This window comes from Astatotilapia calliptera, chromosome 23 (assembly GCF_900246225.1).
Source record: "Astatotilapia calliptera chromosome 23, fAstCal1.2, whole genome shotgun sequence".
NCBI lineage: Eukaryota > Metazoa > Chordata > Actinopteri > Cichliformes > Cichlidae > Astatotilapia > Astatotilapia calliptera.
This window is the reverse complement of record NC_039323.1, coordinates 24,528,774-24,548,596: the sequence shown is the minus strand read 5'-3', so window position 1 is coordinate 24,548,596 and position 19,823 is coordinate 24,528,774. Positions and strand designations below refer to the sequence as shown.

General features: G+C 42.1%; 1 protein-coding gene across 1 annotated transcript; it reads left to right on the top strand.

The window, feature by feature from the left end:
* The first annotated feature begins 590 nt into the window (after window positions 1–590).
* On the top strand, window positions 591–18,122 carry map3k2 (mitogen-activated protein kinase kinase kinase 2). The gene is made up of 17 exons (XM_026158976.1): window positions 591–929; window positions 4,001–4,073; window positions 4,387–4,505; window positions 4,588–4,628; window positions 4,726–4,825; window positions 7,055–7,168; window positions 7,783–7,879; window positions 8,170–8,300; window positions 9,097–9,176; window positions 9,267–9,331; window positions 10,774–10,866; window positions 10,963–11,202; window positions 11,284–11,432; window positions 13,343–13,474; window positions 13,689–13,818; window positions 13,912–14,089; window positions 17,225–18,122. Exons 2-17 carry the CDS (start codon window positions 4,019–4,021, stop codon window positions 17,442–17,444), a joined length of 1,944 nt encoding a protein of 647 aa, XP_026014761.1. The 5' UTR covers window positions 591–929; window positions 4,001–4,018; the 3' UTR covers window positions 17,445–18,122.
* Window positions 18,123–19,823: the final 1,701 nt, after the last annotated feature.

The following is a 19,823-nucleotide window of genomic DNA, read 5'->3' as shown; positions in this document are numbered from 1 at the left end:
TGTATATAGATATATACCAGCTGTAAATAACTCAATTCATTCAAGTTCAATTCTAATGTGCAAAATTTTTATGTCGAGTCTCATTATTTACTTCCCTCAAAACTACATATGTTGATATATTTTTTATGCATTTGTGGGCATGACTGTGTGTATGTATATACATATATATGCATATTTTAATTTTATGCACCCCCTGAGAGAGTGTAGCTATAATTTTGTGCTTGCATAATTAATAATAATTAATTTAATCAAAAGACACTCTTAAATCTCTAAATATGTAGAACAATTATATTAAATTATAATAAAAATCTATAAAACTATTAAAAAAACTACAATAAAGTGATTAAACACCAATCAAATGTATTTATTCTTTGACAGGAAACTCATAAGTTTCTCTGATGTGACAGGTCGTGTTTTTATTGGACTCTTCCGACAAGGTTGGGGTCAACACCTTTCAAGTTTCCGTAAATGAAATATAATATCCTGGCACTGGTTATCAAAATAAAACACATAATAGTTACTTGAATGTATCTTCTTTTATTTTCTGTGTCTACTTCCGGTTAAATTATTTTTAATACGTGATAACTTGATGGCGTCGTGGGGTCAGCAGCGAGCGGAGCTACCGTTAACCAGGGTGTAAAGTACAGCTAAAAGAGCGCCTCTGATGAAGTTAGCCTTTTAACCACTGCACAGACAAGGAGCTACTTAGTTGGATGAGCCGCCGTTTTGTCGTCTTGTGGTCGAAAAGCTTCAGCTGGTCCCTTTGACAGCCGTCAGGCCTCGTCGTCGTCGTGGTCCGGCAGCACTCGAGTGAAGTTGGGAGCGGACTGCCAAACTTCTGCTTCCTCCAGCGGCTCTCCGCGGGGCCCGGGGCTCCTGTCACCGGCCCTGTGGATGAGGAAGTGACTACACATCTAATTAGCGCCCAGGTACGGTACTAAAGAAGTATTTGATCCATTTGAAGGGTTTATTTATTCCTTTAAGGGCTGTTTGTTTTTCTTATAGTCATGCAGCGCAGGTGAACGCTGTTTAGCTGTGCGGCTGGCTGTTAGCATTAGCTCAGCTTGACAACTTCCCTGGCCTGACAGCTAGTTGCACACGTCTAGCTTAGCTTCACATATCGGCTCTCTGTTTAGATAACAAATAGTATTTTGGGCGTAAGTGTCAATAGTCTCTTATAATTATTCATAAAAACGGCTGTAATTGCTAAAAATGTGCTAGCAACAGTTGCTATGTTGCTACTCGGCTAACGCTAGCAGGAGAATCTAAAGCGAGCTAATTATCTACCAAAGGAGGCCATGATTTTGCTGTTGATATCAACTTTGTTGTGAGCACTGAGCAAGAGTCGGTACAGAAGATGATGTTCATGAGGAGGATGATGTATGTAAGGATAAAAGAGAGAAGAATAAACGCTAAGCTAAGGCTAGCACCAATGCTGCAGCTCTCTCATCAATCAGTGATGATCACAGACTATCATCAACAATTTCCAATCAACTCCTCGTCAGCAGAGGCCATCTTGAATTAAATTTCCACTCTTTTGCAACAACAATAACATGAAGGCTAATTATGTTTGTACAGATTACATTCTGGAGGTTATGTTCAATAGTATTAATTGATAGCTGAGCAATAAACTACTTTGATTCCACACAAAAGCTTGTGCTGCAACCTTTAAAGCCCCTTTATTGGACACTCATAGCTACAGTCATTGCATATTTCACTATACATGACAATGCAATAGTATAATATACAGCTTAGTGACAAATTAAAAAGCTGAATGCTTGACCTCCTATAGTGTGGGCATCCGGAGCCCAGTTAAACATAATCAGTGATCAGTAGAAAGGTATGGTCTGGAAACTGACTCATCTGAATAGACCCACATTAACAAACATTGTCACATTAAAATGGCAATAAAATATCCGTCAGTGTGGGTAGTTTAAATGTGAAGAAAAGGGCTCTTAAAGTAGGGTCAGCATTTACTCCACTACACTTGTATTAAAGATTTTGTTGCAGCTGTTTTCTGTTTTTTATGTTATCAAATCACAAATATACTATTTATCTTTGCTATGGAACGCAGCAATTTAAGGGCTCCCATTCCAGAAGTGAGTTCCTTGTTCATTCTCTCCATTGATGTTTCAAAAAATCCTTATATAAAGAGTTTTAATCCTCAGACCAAACCAACCAGCTACGAGGTGAATCATGGCTATTAAAAAGATTTGATTTGGATAAAAAAAAAAAAGAAGAAGAAGAAGGCAAAGGTACGAGGCTGTGTACAGGAACTGCTCATCCCCATAATGCACTGCAAATCCTAGATTTCACAGTGAATGACTTCCAGCCTCCTTCAATGTAATCCTTTGCATTGTTGTAGTGTTGCCTCGCTGCAATCATTGCTCTCTTGTTTTGTGCTGATGTTCCTACATTTACAGAATTTCAACAGTAACAGCGACCTCCACCGATTGGAGGCATTGCTGTTTCGGTTCAGGATTGTGGGTAGAGTAGTTCTTGTAAGCAGTGTCATAAGTAAAACGGGTTTTTGTTAAACCAGGGTTATATGTAAATAGTATTTAGTAAGCCTGCTTAAGGTGTTTACATTATGGCTGATATTCAGAATACTTGTGGGAGTTTTACTTCAGCAACCTCACAGTTGAGCTCGATATTCTTATGGTTTAAGTCTGTAGTGTGCAGAGTAATCAGCACAAAAAGAATAATTGTTTTTAATTGCATTGGCAGTGTGTTTGGGATTATTGTCATGCTGAAAAAAATAAGGCGTTGGTAATTAGATGTCTTCCAGATGGTATTGCATGGTGGATTACATGGTACTTTTCTGAGTTCATTATTCATTGATTTTAATCTCCGACACCACCGGCTGAAATACAAAAACAAATGATTTGTGACAGGCTCCTATTAACAAATTGGTTCTTTACTCAAGGCCACTTTTAAAAATGACAGTGTGGCTTCTTGGAAGCAAAATGTAAAGAAACAAGGGGTGACTCAAGACTTTTGCACAGCACTGTATATTGATACCAAGTACCGGGTTTGGGTTTCAGTGTTAATTTAATCGTATGTGCTCCTCACTGGAAGGAAGATACTGTGAATCTTCTTTTTTTTTTTTTTTTTTTTTGGATGATGATCAAAACATCATGCTTGACTCAAACATTATTTTACTTATTTTAAGAAACGTGATGAATACATCTAAGAATATAAACTTATTGTCCAGCACAAGTAAAATGAATCTAATGTGTCTGAATTCCTCACCTAGTTTATTGGCACTATTCTCCTTTCAGCTCTGTGAGCTCTCTGTGAGTGCTCCTGACTCTCACATGCACGTCGTGTGGGGTGTGAAGTGAAGAAATATTGATGACGCCACATTATGTTACCATAAAAATGCAATAAATGCTTCCTAACAAGTTTTACACCTTACACATACCGAGAGTGAGAAGCTGACGGGGAAGCTCACAGTTAAGTCAAAAATGTCTGCAAACGTACAGAGAAAAGCTGCTGGTGTAGCAGTGCTCAGGCCCAAACCCCTGACCCTCATTGCTGCTGGTGTCCTCCAGGCTATGTTGGAGCAACTGCTGCTAATACGTAACATAGTAGACATAGAACAGCATAGATGACTTATATCTGATCCAAATGCTGGATTGGTGCTTCGGGAAATACAACAATAGAACTATCATGTAGACATAACACTCTTAAAATATGTATAAAGCCTCCAGATGCTCGTTTTGACATAAAAAAATAAATAAAGACGAGTTACTACAAATTTGCATTATTACAACAGCAGAATGGCCAGAACAAAAATGAATAGATGCAGCACAATGTTATAACAATAATACTGCACAAAAACAATAGAAGAAAAATGTACAGTATACATCACAAATTAAATGTAAATGTGTATATATGAGACAATTTCAGTTTAACAGATTGTTTTTATTCGCACATTATGTTTAATGATCCCTTTTAATTGCATGTAAGGATTTATGATGATGTTTTTGTGTTTCAGGAGAAAGGAATCCCTTTGATGGGAGAATCCTCTTTCCTGGCCTCCTGGGTCAATCGCCGTGCCATTAAGATGGGTACGTACATGCTGTGAGATGGTGTTACTGCTTGGCAGCGAGTCAGCTTCATCTTTTGACAGACCTATAATTTGAGGAATTTTTTTTTCCTCCCCGAACAATGGCTCTTTGACATCTTTGCCTGACAATAAGTCCCTTGTGTTGTGCGGCTAAGTGGAAGCGGCTTATCTGAAGAGATAAATGCAGCAAGGCAACTTCATTTTTTGTGTTCATATGTTCATACCGCAAGACAGGTTGTTAGAGGAGTCTTTAGCAAGTTGAGTTTTTCAATGATAAAACCTGTTGAATAAGCAGAAGTCATGCTGTCTCACAGATGAGCAGGAGGCGCTGAACTCCATCATGCAGGACTTGGCCGAACTGCACCGCTCCAGCCGTCCTGCCGCGTTCCTGTCAGACCTGTGCAAACCCAAAGCCTCGTCGCCCAAGAACCAGGTAACCCAAGTGAAAGCACGAAGGCTCAGTCTGGCTCATCTTTGCTCTGGCTTTCTTTAACTCTGTGCTCTGTCTCCAACAGAACGATGTGAGAGTGAAGTTTGAGTTCAAAGGGGAGAAGAGGTGAGGTTTCCACTGCTGTGTTTCTCCCTCCGGTGCTGTCAGTGCAGACCAGCAGCAGTGCCCGTCTCTGACCTCTCACCTGTCTTCTTCTTTGCAGGATTCTGCAGTTCCCTCGACCTATCAAGCTGGAGGATCTGAGGTCCAAAGCTAAAGTGGCTTTTGGTCAGACGATGGGCCTCCACTACACAAACAACGAGGTACGAAACTTGAAATGTAATTTTCCTCTGCTTCCTGTAGTAAATGGACTGGTTCTTATATAGCACCTTTCTACTCTACCTGAGTAGAAAGCACTTTACAACATGCCTCAGTCATCCATTCACACACACTCATACAGGGACTTTTTTCTATGCTGAAGTAGGGCTGCTCGATTATGGCAAAAATGCTAATCACGATTATTTTCACTGAAATTGAGATCTCGATTATTTGACGATATTTATTTAACAATAACAATGTGTTGAATAATGACTTTAAAAATTGTCAAAAAATAATATAAAATAGTGTGCAAATACTGATAACAGTGCAAATGTTTGCAATATAAAAAATAAATGAAAAATGTAAACATCTATGTTTAGTGAACGTTGCAGTGCTGCTCTGTGGTGCAGCTACGACACTGTAGCAAAGTTTACGCACTATGTCTACTTGATCCACGTCTGACTCCGCGAACCCATAATGTTTCAACACCACTGAAGTTTTTTTTACCTCTCTTTTCAACCAACGGCAGTCACTCTCCTCTCCAAATAACTTCTGCTTAGCTTTCCGAGCTTCCCTCGGGTCCTCTTAATCAACGGTCCCCAACCCCCAGGCCTCGGACCGGTACTGGTCCGTGAGTCGTTTGGTACCGGGCCGCGAGAGTTGAAGATATTGTCGGGCATAAACCGGTCCGTGGCGCAAAAAAGGTTGGAGACCGCTGCTCTCAATTGTTGTGACATGCGTTCGAAATGCAGCGAGGTGCGCTCGATTTGCCACACGGAGCAGCGCGAGAGTAAAGCACGAGGGAGGGGCTAATAATCGGCTCAGTCATTTTTAATGATCGCTGAAAGCCCAGATCGTAATCGTGATTAAAATTCGATTAATTGAGCAGCCCTATGCTGAAGTGCTTCCTATCTAACATTCACACACAGTCATGGATGCATGGGTGGGGGGGCTGAGGTGTTCTGAGCCAAGAGACAAAATCTCTGCAGCGTCTCCTGTTTCGATGTAAAGCACGTCACATCAGATTCGGTCAGTTTCACAAACCACACAGACTAGATCCCTTTCATGTGGAGAATCTAGCTGTGCTATGATCCCCCTCCTGTCATCCTAAACCTGTCCTTTCAACTGCCCTCGGTGCCCCTCTGATGTTGTTCTTCCCTCTGTGCAGTTTTTAAGAACACCCAGTGTGTTTCAGCGGCAGTGTGTCTCACTCTTTGCAGACTGACACAACTTTTTTCTGCTGTTTTCTTTGGACATTTTGACGCAAAAATCCACCTCTGGGTCTGGTGGTGGATCTGCATCATTGTGATTCATCAGCTAGATGTTTAGTTGCTGCCTCGCTAGTCTGCAACAGAAGTACTAGTAGGTTAAATGAATATTTTAGTAATGTACACCACCAGCTACCTGTTGGCTCTAAGATGACTGTTGGCAGGGGCGAGTGGGATCGTGGTCTGCGGCCTGTTTCAAGAAAGCAGACCACAGTTGTGCTACCAGTGCCATCCTGCCAGCCTTTGATGTAGAAAATGAACGATTGTACGAAAGCTGCATTAGGAAAAAAAAAACCCAGAAGTAACAGAGTGAAGGTGTGAGCGTGTGACCACATCCTGCACAGGCGTGTGGATGTTAACCTGCTGCAGCTGCTCCACAAGGTTGGACACACTCTGCAAACTAACATGACACTGTGTACGCAGTGTTAGCTGCAGAGCTGTGCATGACAGCAACCTGTAACTCTGTTTTATCTACCGTAGAACAGGCCCACCAGGGCTTAGCTCTACAGGTTTGCATGCTTTAGCTTTTTCTTCCTATACATAATAGATAAATGATGAACCACAATTGAATTGAAAATCATGAAGTGTTTGAAATGGTGCAGTCACAGTTTTACGTGTCTCAGGAACTTATACAGAAAGGCACAAAGTGAAACATCACTTTCTAATAGCACCAGTGGAGCTGTGTTCCTGAGAAAATGATGTCACTTCCTGTTGCATCTAGTGGAATCCATGAAACCCCGTGAATGTACAGCATGACAGACACTGGAGTGTAGGAAGTGCTGTGAACAGCTGATTGGATCAATGAAGCACCTGTGTGTGGATTATGTTTTTGTTGTTGTGTGCACTTCCACAAATGATCAAAAAGAATCACCCAATTTTTAAAAGGTTATTCAAGTCACTGTATTTCAATTTTTTTTCTCTTCTTATTTTTTCTTCTCCCCCCCCCCCCCCCCCCCCCCCTTGCAGTTGGTGATTCCATTGACCACTCAGGACGACCTGGACAAAGCTGTAGAGCTGCTGGATCGCAGTGTTCACATGAAGAGTCTGAAGATTCTCCTTGTGCTGCAGGTCTCCTCTGAGGTGGGCCATACTGCAATGACTTTAATGGTAGTTTCTGATACTTGTGCACAGTATGTACGTTGTGTGGCGGCCGACACACCTGCTGCTTTTTCTGTGCTGTAACCCCTCGACAGTTTTTACCTCTCAGCTGTAAAAGGCTGATTGGGGTGTTTTTTATACCAGCGTTGGTATTTTTAATCTTCAAATCAAATCAAATCACTTTTATTGTCACATCACATGTGCAGGTACATTGGTACAGCACATGTGAGTGAAATTCTTGTGTGCGAGCTTCACAAGCAACAGAGTTGTGCAAAATACAATAATGTAAACAAGCAAAATACAAGAATGGCTACATCTGAAACTAATAAATATATGTACAATATATAATAGTGTATGCATTTCTGGATGTGTATACTAAATATTTTTGTGTGTGTGTGTGTGTGTGTGTACACATATTTTACAAATTAAATAGAGTAAACAATAAATAAAATATATAAAATAAAATATACAGAGTGAGACATGTGCAATCTTTATGTTATAGCAGTGTTAACATAGAAGGGCTAGCTGGAAAACAAAGGAGATGTTAAACTTGTCCAGAGTTTCTTTTTAATGTTTAGTTTGTTTTGTGTCTGCAGAACTCGTCATCCAACATGGACCTTCTGCCGTCCCACGAGGAACTGGACAACACGGGGTTCCGGGTCACAGACAAGAAGAGCATGCTGGCGTTGATAGGTAAATGTTTGCTAAACAGTGATGCAGACTCAAAGCTTGCAGGGATGGGCACTAGTGCCCACCACAGCCTGGTAGTGGGTAAGGGTCAGGTGTGTGTGTGTGTGTGTGTGTGTGTGTGTGTGTGTGTGTAAATTTTAAATTGACTGTCTCAGTGGTTCCAGTGTTAAGAAAAATACATGAATGCATGAAACTCGGACTCTTTTGTGCGAAAATAAGCATCACATGGTTTAGCTGTGACTGTGGCGCACACAGGACAATTTTCTCACTCTCTATAACCGCCGTCCTGTCAGGTTCCCACTCAACGGACCGCAGCTCTCCTCCTCCAGGATACATTCCCGACGCTCTGCAGCAGGTGGCGAGGAACGGCTCCTTCACCAGCATCAACAGCGAGGGGGAGTTCATCCCTGAGAGCATGGACCAGGTGCTGATGCTCAGGAGAGTCCACTTTGGTGTTTGCTACTTGAAAAGGAGCTGCTCTGATGTAACAAAGCGGAGCGCAAATCTAGTATTTAAGTGTAAACTCTAGGACATTTTAAATGTAAAATTAATTTTCACCAGCTTCTTTATCATAAAGCCGATATTTAAAGAGTTCTTTTTAAAGTTGCCATGCTGGACTTTACAGTAGCCATTAAAGCAAAACCTTCTGGCCTTTTAGTATTTTATTAAAGTTGATCTTTTCTTCCTCTTCTCCCTGCTGTGACTACTGAGTTCTGTGGTGTACCTGCCACTGTGGAGGACGGGTTAAGTCCCTGATATACTCCCAAACGGACCTGGGCGCACACAGCAGGGAAGATGGTGGATGCGTATCTGGGTTCTTTTCATAGCACATTGAGTGTCTGGGTACATAGACGTGTTTTGCACACTTGTAGGTGAGGTCGTACAGACGTGAATAGTGGAGGTCAGCAGGCTCCTTCGCAGGCATGGGCAGTTTGTGTTACGTCACAAACAGCCTTCGTTAAAGTGTCACGTGATTCAGTGTAAGTGGCATAACTTGTGACTACTGCAGGTCTGGAGAGATGAGGGAAGGATTTATTTTTCTGTTTTGGAGGTTGTAAAAAGCTTAAATGTAATGTATTTATTATTGAGTTTTCTGAAGTTGCTCTTAGCATCATTTTATGTCAAATTAAATTCACCTGTTGGCTAATGAGATACAATTTGATTGGTTTTGAGAGGATGTGAGTTTGTCTCTCTCTCTCATTTCTCTTGTTTTACTTCAGATGTTGGATCCATTGTCCATGAGCAGTCCGGAGAACTCGGCTTCTGGAAGTTGTCCCTCCCTAGACAGCCCACTGGACAGGTGTGCGTCACAGAATAAAACAGGAAACCACAAAAAACTGCCGTGGAAGAAATCCCTCTGATTTGTTGCTGTTGTCTTTGTGTTGTGCAGTGATTACCCAAAGTCCAGGATGCCCAGGGCTCAGAGCTACCCAGACAACCACCAGGACTTTCCAGGTGAGAGCAGATCTTAGTTCACGGTAGAGCAGGGCAATATGACCAAAAATATTTATCACGATATACATTTGAAAATTTGCGATAACGATATAACTGACGATATAATTGACACTAGACAAAATACTTTACAACTCCACAACTTTATAAAACCCCATCAATGTATTTTCACTTAAACAAGCAGCTGTTTTTTATGTGCATTAAAGTTATATAAAAATGTAACAGTGCAAATGCAAATTCCTTGCTGACAGTTTAACCAAAAGGCATTTCCAGTGGAAATTGGCCGACATATCTTCAGCATAACCATGTATAATATCCACAAAACTTAAAAAGAGCTTATACACACACAACGCGGTAATATTATGTTGAAGCACAGTAGGTATCACTCCGTGAGGCGCCTGCCTACAATAACCGTAATGCTCCGACAATCCATCGTGCGGTTTTGTAGCTTAGCAAAGTCGTACTGAAACATTTGACAGATTTTCGAGCGCCGTGTACGCCATAAAATCGTTTCGAGGTCAGTAAACACAACCAGAGTTCATATATATAAGGCACACGGGATTATAAGGGGCACTGTCGATTTTCAGAAAAATCAAAGGATTGATTTTAAGTGTGCCGTATTTTCCAAACAACACGGTAATAACGATGGCCCGCTAGCATGCGCTACCTAAAATAGTGCTTTGTTGTGTATCTGACGGACGAAAGCTAAACCAGTTCCACACCACTCAAGTTGCAGCATTTTTACAAACCAATTCTGGTTCATCAGTTTCATTTAACGATCCACTTTCGCACTTCTCATTCTTCGTCGCCGCCATGTGCGTATGTAAACAAAGGCACTGCGCATGTGCGTTTTACCCATATTCTATCACGATATTTCATTTTCCTATTGTTGCCCAAAATTACACCGGTATTACCGTGAACGGTATGATATAGCCCAGCCCTAGTTCACGGGTGTTAGACTGTTTAAGGGTTTAAAAAATAAAAACAACAACAATCTGATCTACCAGGCAGTGAAGAGTTTAACAGGCTAAAACTTAAACCAGACTAAGAGCCAAACCTTTAACCCTCTATAGTTGATGTACTAGCATGTCCAAATCACACGACTGATTTTAAGATGATGTAACTGCAAGACGCAGCCTTGCTGAATCTCTGTTTCTACTTGTGTTGAAAGTTAAGACTTTAAACTATATATCAGGTATTAAATCGTATTGCTGGACCAAGTAGAACTAGACTTAAGATCACTAACCTACACCATGCTTTGCTTGTCACGTTGAGGGCAGGAAGAAATGGTAAAAATGGGATTTTTCAAGGAAACCGAGCACTCACGATTTACAGATTACAGTTAAAAGGCCCAAAACATTCTCATGTCGAGGTTGCCATCTTTGAAAGCTGTTTTGAGGCCATGGCCTGTAAATTTAATCTTTTGTATCCTCCTTCCTCTGCAGAGTACGATATTCCGGTGTTTGAGAAGTCAGGGAAAGGAGGGACGTATCCTCGCCGGTACGGCATTCCTTTTGGCCTTCAGGATTACAGTGATGGTGGGTAATTCATTTATTTATTCCTACTGATGCTGAAAGCAAATTGACTTTAAACAGGGATTTAAAAATGATCGCTCTCCTTCATCCTCTGAACAGGGAGGAAGACTTTCCCTCGGGCTCGGCGGACGCAAGTTCACGGTTTCCGCTCTCCAATCAGCTTCAGCTCAACCGAGCAGTCGCCCAGCACCAGCAGTGGCAGCAGCGTCTTCACGCCTGACCTGGAGGAGGTCCCCGGCCCCGCCAGGAGGCCGCGGAGGGGGAGTGACATCGAGCCAAACCCCAATCCAGCCGTGGCTCCGACGCTCTCCGTCATGGACGTCAGTCCACCCAGCCGCTGTGAGTCCTCGCAACACGACACGTCCTCCAGATGTTTGTTTTTCTGCGTTTTTAGCAAACCTGATGTGTCTTTGTGCACAGCCCCGCGAGCGCCAACCAACTGGCGGCTGGGGAAGCTTCTAGGTCAGGGAGCTTTCGGGCGGGTCTTCCTGTGTTATGATGCCGATACTGGACGGGAACTGGCAGTTAAACAAGTTCAGTTTGATCCAGAGAGTCCCGAGACGAGCAAGGTACGTACACAGCAGCATAGAATATATTAAATATAGTGGTAGGAAAATGGAAAGACAAGGCAAAAAGGAAAAAAAAAAAAAGATCATTGCTTTGGGTGGAAGTGTAGATCTAGATGCTATGTCATTGTTTTATGAAGCTTATCAGGGCTCTAGAGTGCGACCAATTTGGTCGCAAATGCGACCAAATTTGTCAGTGGTGCGACTTTAAAAAAAAAAAAAAAAAAAAAAAATTTAAAAGAGTCTAACTGTCTTTTTCTTTTTTCACTTAAATGACCTCGGACAAGAAAGCCTATTTTTTTCTGTTCAATACTGAAGAAATTTAAACTTTATATGCAGAACATTGTAGAATATTTTTAAGGTTATCTGCTATAAAAAGCCAGACCAGGAAAATCTCCTTCATGTTTTTCTGTGTTTTATTCTCAGTTACTTTCACACAAAGGCATCTGCTGTGATGTTCACAATTCTGATGAAGTCTCATGTGTATCAGTACTGATAAATGATTAGAATTATAATATTTCTGACTGTCTGAGGCTAAATTGAATCGAATCAGGACTTTGAGAACCAGAATCGAATGGATTATGGAAATCAGTGATGATACCCAGCCCTAGTGAGCAGCCTAGGCCTGTGAGAAGTGGATGTAGCTGTGGGTAATAAGAAAAGATGAAAAGTTAAGGCCTGATCAGTCTGAAATCCATAGCCAGTGCTCTGACACGGTGCCATCAATCTTTGAATGCTGAAAAAGCACAGTGCATCCAGGAAACACATTATATGCTGCAATAAATGCACTGCCCAAGTGACCCCTCTCCCCGCTGCCTTTCAGCAGCAAACAGGTCGTCAGAGGAGGCCGAGATGATGATTAAGTTTAACATTTTCTACAATATTGACAAAGCACTTTAAGCACAAGTTTGTTAGTTAATAATTTAGAAATGAATATTGTCTGTATGAACTTACCCCCCCCCCCCCCCCCCCGAAAAAAAGAAGAAGAAAGTGCTGTGGTTGAAAAATTTGAGTGCGCCTAACTTTTGTGCCGGACTGGGAGGCCCGGGTTCAAATCCCGCTTATGGCAACATTTCTTTCAGTCAACAGTTAAACTTTTTTAACTCTTTTCAACACAAATTTAAGCTTTTTCACCCCTTTTCAGCACAAATACCAGCTTTTTCAGAAAAAACTCTTTTCAGCAGAAATTCTGCTGATTGAACTCTTTTCAGCAGAAATTCTGCTGATTCATCTCTTTTCAGCAGAAATTCTGCTGATTCATCTCTTTTCAGCAGAAATTCTGCTGATTCATCTCTTTTCAGCAGAAATTCTGCTGATTCATCTCTTTTCTGCAGAAATTCTGCTGATTCACCTCTTTTCTGCAGAAATTCTGCTGATTCACCTCTTATCAGCACAATTCTCAGCTGTTTCTGCTCATTTCAGCAAAATTGTCCGTCTCTCCACCTCTTTTATTTTGTGAGAATTACTTTTGCGCAGTGAGATGAGTAGCTGCCTTGAGACCAGATGGGCCAGGTTCGATCCTGCTCAGGGCAATGTTTTTTTGTTTTTGTTTTTTTTCTCTCTCACCTTTTTCAGCTTTTTTCAGCATACATCTTCAGCGTTAAGGCATCCACACAGCATTTTCGCAGGAAATGCAAATTTTTCTAGTTTTATTTTTAAAATGCCTTGTTGATTTATAAAAAAGCCAGGGAGGGGAAAAAAAGGAAAATCATACAATGTTGATTTGAAAAACAGGGCTGTAAATAAGGATACAACTCAGTAAATTCAAACTAGAGACACTTCGCTCCCACTTGAGAAAGATCTTTCCAGTCTCTCGTGTATCTGCTGTTAGAGCCTCGAATTTGTTGTATGTAGAGGTGAAATCGGTTTAAATATGTTCTGCTTGAATATGTGCCCTTCTGTTTCTGCTGCAGGAGGTGAGCGCACTGGAATGTGAAATCCAGCTCCTGAAGAACTTGTGCCATGAGCGGATCGTCCAATATTATGGCTGTCTGCGAGACACGATGGAGCGAACGCTCTCCATCTTTATGGAGTACATGCCTGGAGTGAGTGCACACAAACTGTTCACTGTTTCCAGTTATGTGTGTGTGAAGCTAAAAATCTCATGCTCTATTCGAGTGGAAATCCATCAACACTTGCAAACAAAGTTCCTTTTGTTCGAGTGGAAATGACAGCTGTTTCTCTTAAGAGACGCTAAATTTTAATGTGAGGAACAGCAGGGATATTTCTGATGATTCCTTCCTTTCTGGTGACACTCAGGGATCCATTAAAGACCAGCTGAAGTCGTACGGGGCGCTCACGGAAAATGTGACGCGCCGCTACACCAGGCAGATCCTGGAGGGGGTTTCTTATCTGCATAGCAACATGATCGTCCACAGGGACATCAAAGGTGAGCTGATGTTTTCGCTCCTGCTGGGGAAATACTTGGGACCAAACGTCGTCTTTGAAAAGTAGAGCATGAAACTGTGCAATCGTCTTTCAGGTGCAAACATCCTCAGAGACTCGGTGGGTAACGTGAAGCTGGGAGACTTCGGGGCCAGCAGGCGGCTGCAGACCATCTGTCTGTCAGGAACAGGCATGAAGTCGGTGACCGGTACCCCGTACTGGATGAGCCCAGAGGTGATCAGCGGAGAGGGTTACGGCAGGAAGGCAGACATCTGGTAAGACCAACCTCAAAAGTCTTTACTACATTATTCAGAGGATGCAGCATGAAAGTGATGTAAAAAGTAATTTAAGTGGTACCAATGTAGATGAATTTTTACAAACTGACTTTAGAAAGTGATGCAGCAGTGAACTTCCACATCCCAACAGCTTCCTTCATCAACACAAACATCCATTAGTGTTGCTTCCAGTTTAGGGGTTTTAGTCCCAAAAACCAGGACACCAACCAAAGATGTTTTGGCCAAATATAAAACGCACTTTTATTTATTAACCCTCTGGGGTCGTCGGACGCACCGGCGCGTCAAAATCACAACACAGCTACAAGATGCAGCGACTCAGAGTCTCAGTTTCAACTTGGGTCGAAAGTGAGGACTTCAAACTACATACCAGTTTTTGAATTGTGTCGATGGGCCACGTAAAACCAGAGTTATGATTAGAAAATACACGCGATGTATTTTTCTGACTAAAACCGCGGTGTCTAGAGCGGGAAGAACGGTAAAAACGGCGCTTTCTATGGACAGCGCTAGCAAACACACTCCGCTTGTGAGTGAAAAAAGAAAAAAGAAAAACACCCCTTTCCTATTGGTGTTAAAGTTTACCATGTCAGCCAATCAAAAAATGATGTGGCACTTGGTTGTTTAGGGAGAGGGGGACGTTTTAGGAGCAACACTGGCGAGAGAAAGCAGGTAAGCGAAAGAAAGAGAGAGCGAGTTTTCATATGTGAGACATTAGAGACGTTTAGCGTGTTTGGAGGCTGTAGTTAGTGTGTACTGTAGTCATTGTTTTGTTTTGTATGTCAGTTATACTGCTGAATTTCACAGTTGCTCCAAAAAAGCCACCAAATTCAGATTCCAGTGTAAACGCTGTTCCCACATGGAAAACAGGACTGATGCACCTCCTGCTGTCAGACCTGCAGGGTTTAGGCCTGTGGTGTTCTCCTCTGTCTTATACTGGACACAAACTATTTTTTTTGGACTGGCACAAATAATTTGTGTACCTTCTTATTTGATGCAGCACACCTGATTGTTCTGTAAATAGATTTAAATGGTTATATAAAAAATGCCTGAGGCCTTGGCTGCATTTTTAGGTAAACAGTACCATATAACTTTGTTGTTTGCAAAACTTGTGCATAATTTTTAGAAATGTACAATTTCTATTTGCATTTCATTGTTTGTGGGTTTTACAGTAAAAAATGGAACGTTTTTCTACTCGGATTTTGAATTTTTTTTTTTTTGGTCTGGATTTAGATCAACTGTGCTAATATAGTATACCAAAATGAAAAAATAACTCAAATTTCAGATATTTGAGGTTGTGCTGAAAATAATGATACCAAACAAGGCAAGATAAACAGTTTTTTTTAAAAAGGTGAAATATAGAGGTAAAATCAAAAGTAGTCAAAAACGGCCAATTATACCCTGGACTCCAGAGGGTTAAAGGGTCAGAAATATCAGGAAAAGTCAGGTAACACTAACTCTTTTCCTTTAAGTCTTTAGACCAATCCTGCTTATGTGTGCATTTAACCTCAAAAGCCTCATTTAACTAAGGAAAATCTGTGATTTTTTTTTTTTTTTTTTTTTTTTTTTTTCTTCTTCTTCTTTCTATTGAGTTGCTTCTGGTATGCATTCTTGATTGAGGTATTGTCGTTACCCGCCAAGTACGTGGGCGGCCGGTTGGGCGGGCAATGTGGACACCCAAGGTTGTAAAAATGTAACCTTGTGAGGTTATTTAATATAAAGGAATATTCTGCTCATATATGTACATCAGTGTTTAATTACGTCTTCAGAGAAATTAAAAGGTTTTCATGAACTTAAAAATAAACCTTTAAAAGTTCATGGGAATGATACTGGTTTGTGAGACCGGCCACATGCACCGTGCACCAAAGGTGGAGGAGAAGAGAACTCGTTGGTCGCCGTCACCAAAGAAAGGAAAATGTGAAGGAAAGGGATAATGAGAGATGACATCTTAATAAAATGTCCTCCGCTTCATCTTAAGCCTCATCTCCTGATCTGCAGTCGGGGCTCAGATCAGGAGACACTTTAATATTGTCAGCAGATTAGACATGTGACCCTCCCATCTCGGGACAACTGGCCACAAGCCAGCTAAACAGCAACAGCTGTTAGTTATGCTGAGTAATGCTGGACTCAAACATTCTGATTACATGCTCACTTTGTACAAGAGTTTGTTTGCTAAAGACTCAGTCCAGCAATGTTAGATGCACTTCAAGTATGACCTGAAAGTATCACTAACACCAGCTAACAGAGGCTAATAGTAGCTAACACTGTCAAAAATAGCAGCACTTCCTAACAGAAAAGTTGGGGATGTCCTCAACAAATCACCTCAGTTTTTTTTTTCTTTTTTCTTCATGTTACAAAATAACACTGAACATCCACAGGTCTAACAGATATGACTGGCAAAAAAGAAAAGACATTGAGGGTCTTTTGGTAGTTTTTATGGTGGTAACACACAATGAGTCTGAAGTGGGTCTTTCCATTGAGTTTAAATGATAAAACATGAACAATGGTGGTGTCTTTTATTTTGTTTTTTAAGACTGAAATCAACCATCAATCAGTCCAATGGGTAAATTTAAATAAAATAACAGAACGCATTGTGAAGAGAAAAAGTTGTCACGAATATCTCTCTATACCATTAGTTTAGATGCTCCTAAAGGAGTAGGATGAAGTTCACACATGCTTACCCCTCTTAATACGATTTAATAATTTAGGGAGTTCAGTGTTGGTTATCTAGAGCTCCTTCTATTCTGTGTGAAATGTTCTGTTTGTTAGAGAATCTGCAAACAAGACCATGTTGGTCACGTATGTAACCAGCGCAAACCTCTGAAGACGCTTCATTGTAGCCACTAACAGGAAGCTTTGGCCACACGTGGCTTCAAAGATTAAAGACGATGTTGTTGGATGGCTTTTTATAAAATCATGACTTTAACTGTCGAATGAAACGGGTAGGAAAGTAAAGACTGGGTTGCCTTTTGATGTTATTGTGCCACAGAAAGGTGGAAGCTGTAGCTGAGAGCATTTCCTGTGCTGTGAGGCCATGTTGGATCTAGTGAAAACCAAATAAAGCTAATAAATTGACCTTCCTTTCTTTTATGGGCTTAATGTTTGTTTTGTCGTCTTCAGGAGTGTCGGCTGCACCGTTGTGGAGATGCTGACTCAGCGACCTCCGTGGGCAGAGTTCGAGGCCATGGCGGCCATCTTTAAGATCGCCACGCAGCCCACTAACCCCGTCCTGCCCGCCCACGTGTCGGACCACTGCCGGGAGTTCCTCAAACGGATCTTCGTGGAGACCAAGCAGCGGCCGTCTGCAGAAGAGCTGCTCAGGCACATCTTTGTACATTAACCCCTCCCGCCCCCTCCTCGAATCTTGAACCCCTGCCTGCCTGCCGAACTGCCAAATACGGCCTTATCTGATCCCGCCCCCTCCACCTTTACGCTGAGACCACGTTGGACCAGTAAAGACTGGCTGGGAGAAGGTGGGGGCGCTCCTCCTGTCTCTGTTTGTATGAGACTGCCATAAAGGACACAAATTCTTATTTTATTTTTCTCCGCAAGTTGCACCTTAACGTCTCCAACGCGGAGGAGGTTGAGCACTTCCTCCTCTCTAAAAAAAACTGTTTTGTTTTTTTTAAATGTTTGTACGGTTTCTCGCTCTGAGCGTTTTGAAGCGGGATGGCGTCGGTGTTGTTGCCCTAACAGGAGCTGATGCCTGACTCTGGAGTAAACCCCGCCCTGCCTCCTTCTCATCCTCCTCCAATGTCTCGCTGACCCGACCCCAGAATGTAGTCTCCTGCCAAAACCCAGAGTGACGGGCGCGCTGCTATAGACAAACCTGAATCCCAGATCCAGAGAACACTCCCCCGAGAATTTTCCACCCACCTGCCCTCATCCCTCGCCGAAGTCCGCTCCGTTTTCTGAACAAAGTGCAGATGAAACGTTCTGATTCGTCGTCCCCGTCTCTGTGCCTTTTTATGTTTGAGAATGAGTCTCAGCTTTTTGTTCTCAGTTTTTTTTTTTTTTTTTTTTTGTTTGTTTGTTTTGATTTTTGCCTCCTGGATAAACTGCCTTCACACCAGCTGATCCCAGTTCAGCCGTTTCTGCCTTTCTGCGACGGGGACTCGCTGTGCTGATCATTTCGGTTTGTTCGTTCGCCTGCTGTACCAGCGCCGCCGGCTGGAAACCAAATACCCTCTGTTTAGAAAAGTCGTCATGCTGGTGTAGAAGTGAAGCGCCACATCGGTACCTGTGCTCTCTTTCCTCCTCTGATTCTCTGATCTGATTGGATGTCTCTTAGCATGGCAGATTCATGAATTTACTGCTGGTAAACATTGGCTTTTAGAAACTCGGTCTGTTCAGCCACAGAAAGCAATAGGGAGCACTCTCATGACCAGACTTGAAAGGTGCAGCGTGCAGAATTGTTGATTTAAAACATTTAAAAAGTCAACTAAAACACACTCGTATCCTCTTCAGACCACCATAGCTAATTCTGGAAGGTGATTTGGATGTCTAGTTTAAGGAGAGCAAGTCGATAAATGAAACTGAAGCTGTTGGTAAGCGAAAGGTGGCCGGACAGGGTTTGTTTTGCTGACAGAGCTTACACCATCCCATGGACAGGTCAGGTCCTCGCAGGGAGCCGCGGTCGTGTAGCTTCACCAGCAGTTCATCTTTTCTGGTTAACACGTCCGTGTCAGAGAGAGGGAAAGAACTAGTTTAATGATGACTCAACCATGTTTGTGCTGTGCTGCAGTGCTTTGTCTTAAAGCCCCCCAAAAATGCAGCTGGCTTTTCCAGCTTGTTTTAAGCTTCCAACTATCTCATGGCAAGGGTTTCAAACCGTGCAGTATATTCAGGACTAACCTCGTGTTGTGGATGGATCGTAGAAGTTTTTACATTTCTGGTCTCTTCTTCCTCAGCATGAACTTCCATGGAGAGCAGTTTAACTCTCATCTAACATCTAAATTTGCACCTTTTAAATGTTCAGATGAAGCCAGCCTGAGTATTTGGATGAGACAGAAGCTGCTAATTTGGTGCTTTCATGTGTTCACAGTGAGTCTCTGCCATCAGATCGGAGAAGCAGTGGGGGGAAACTTGAAGATCTTGCTCTGTTGTCCGTTTCATTTCAAACTAAACGTTTTTAGCTGCTCATCATTTAACTGAAGGGTACACGCAGCCTCTCCTGGAGCTCCGCTGCTGGAGTTGGTACGTTCATCACCGTTTTCAGACAGACTCGCAGAGCTTCATTCTCGTGTTTATTGCTTGGTACTGCAGTCACTGTTACCACCGAATCAAATGCATCAAAGCGGACTCGTCACTTTATACACAAACGCTCATCTGATTTGGAAGCATTTACTATGCACACGCCAGATAGCAGGTGACACCTCAGCTTGTGCTGATCACTTCTTCTTCTTCTTCTTCTTCTTCTTCTAATTCACTTTTTGGTTAGTAATGGTGAGGTTTCTGAGCAGCTCTGCCAGCAGCCAATCAAATGGTTATTTAGGGCTCAAATTATGCCTTAAATTTTGGCTGTTTGCAGCAGGTGGATTATCAAACAGCCCATGTAGAAAGCTTCTAAATGTTTAAACAATAACGTGAATCAGAGTCCTGGTGGGAGTTACTGTTGTGCTGCTAAGATTGAAATGTTTCTAGGTTCAAAGAGACGATATGCAAAACTTATATTATCATCAGAGCCGGTTTCTGCAGAGCAAGGGAGGAAGTGTTTCTG

Excerpts from the sequence above, each read along its gene's own strand:
- map3k2 (XM_026158976.1), top strand. The coding sequence starts at position 4,019 with ATGGGAGAATCCTCTTTCCTGGCCTCCTGGGTCAATCGCCGTGCCATT. Across the intron at positions 7,880-8,169 it reads GAGCATGCTGGCGTTGATAG|GTTCCCACTCAACGGACCGC; the intron begins GTAAATGTTTGC and ends CCGTCCTGTCAG. Across the intron at positions 14,090-17,224 it reads GGCAGGAAGGCAGACATCTG|GAGTGTCGGCTGCACCGTTG; the intron begins GTAAGACCAACC and ends TGTCGTCTTCAG.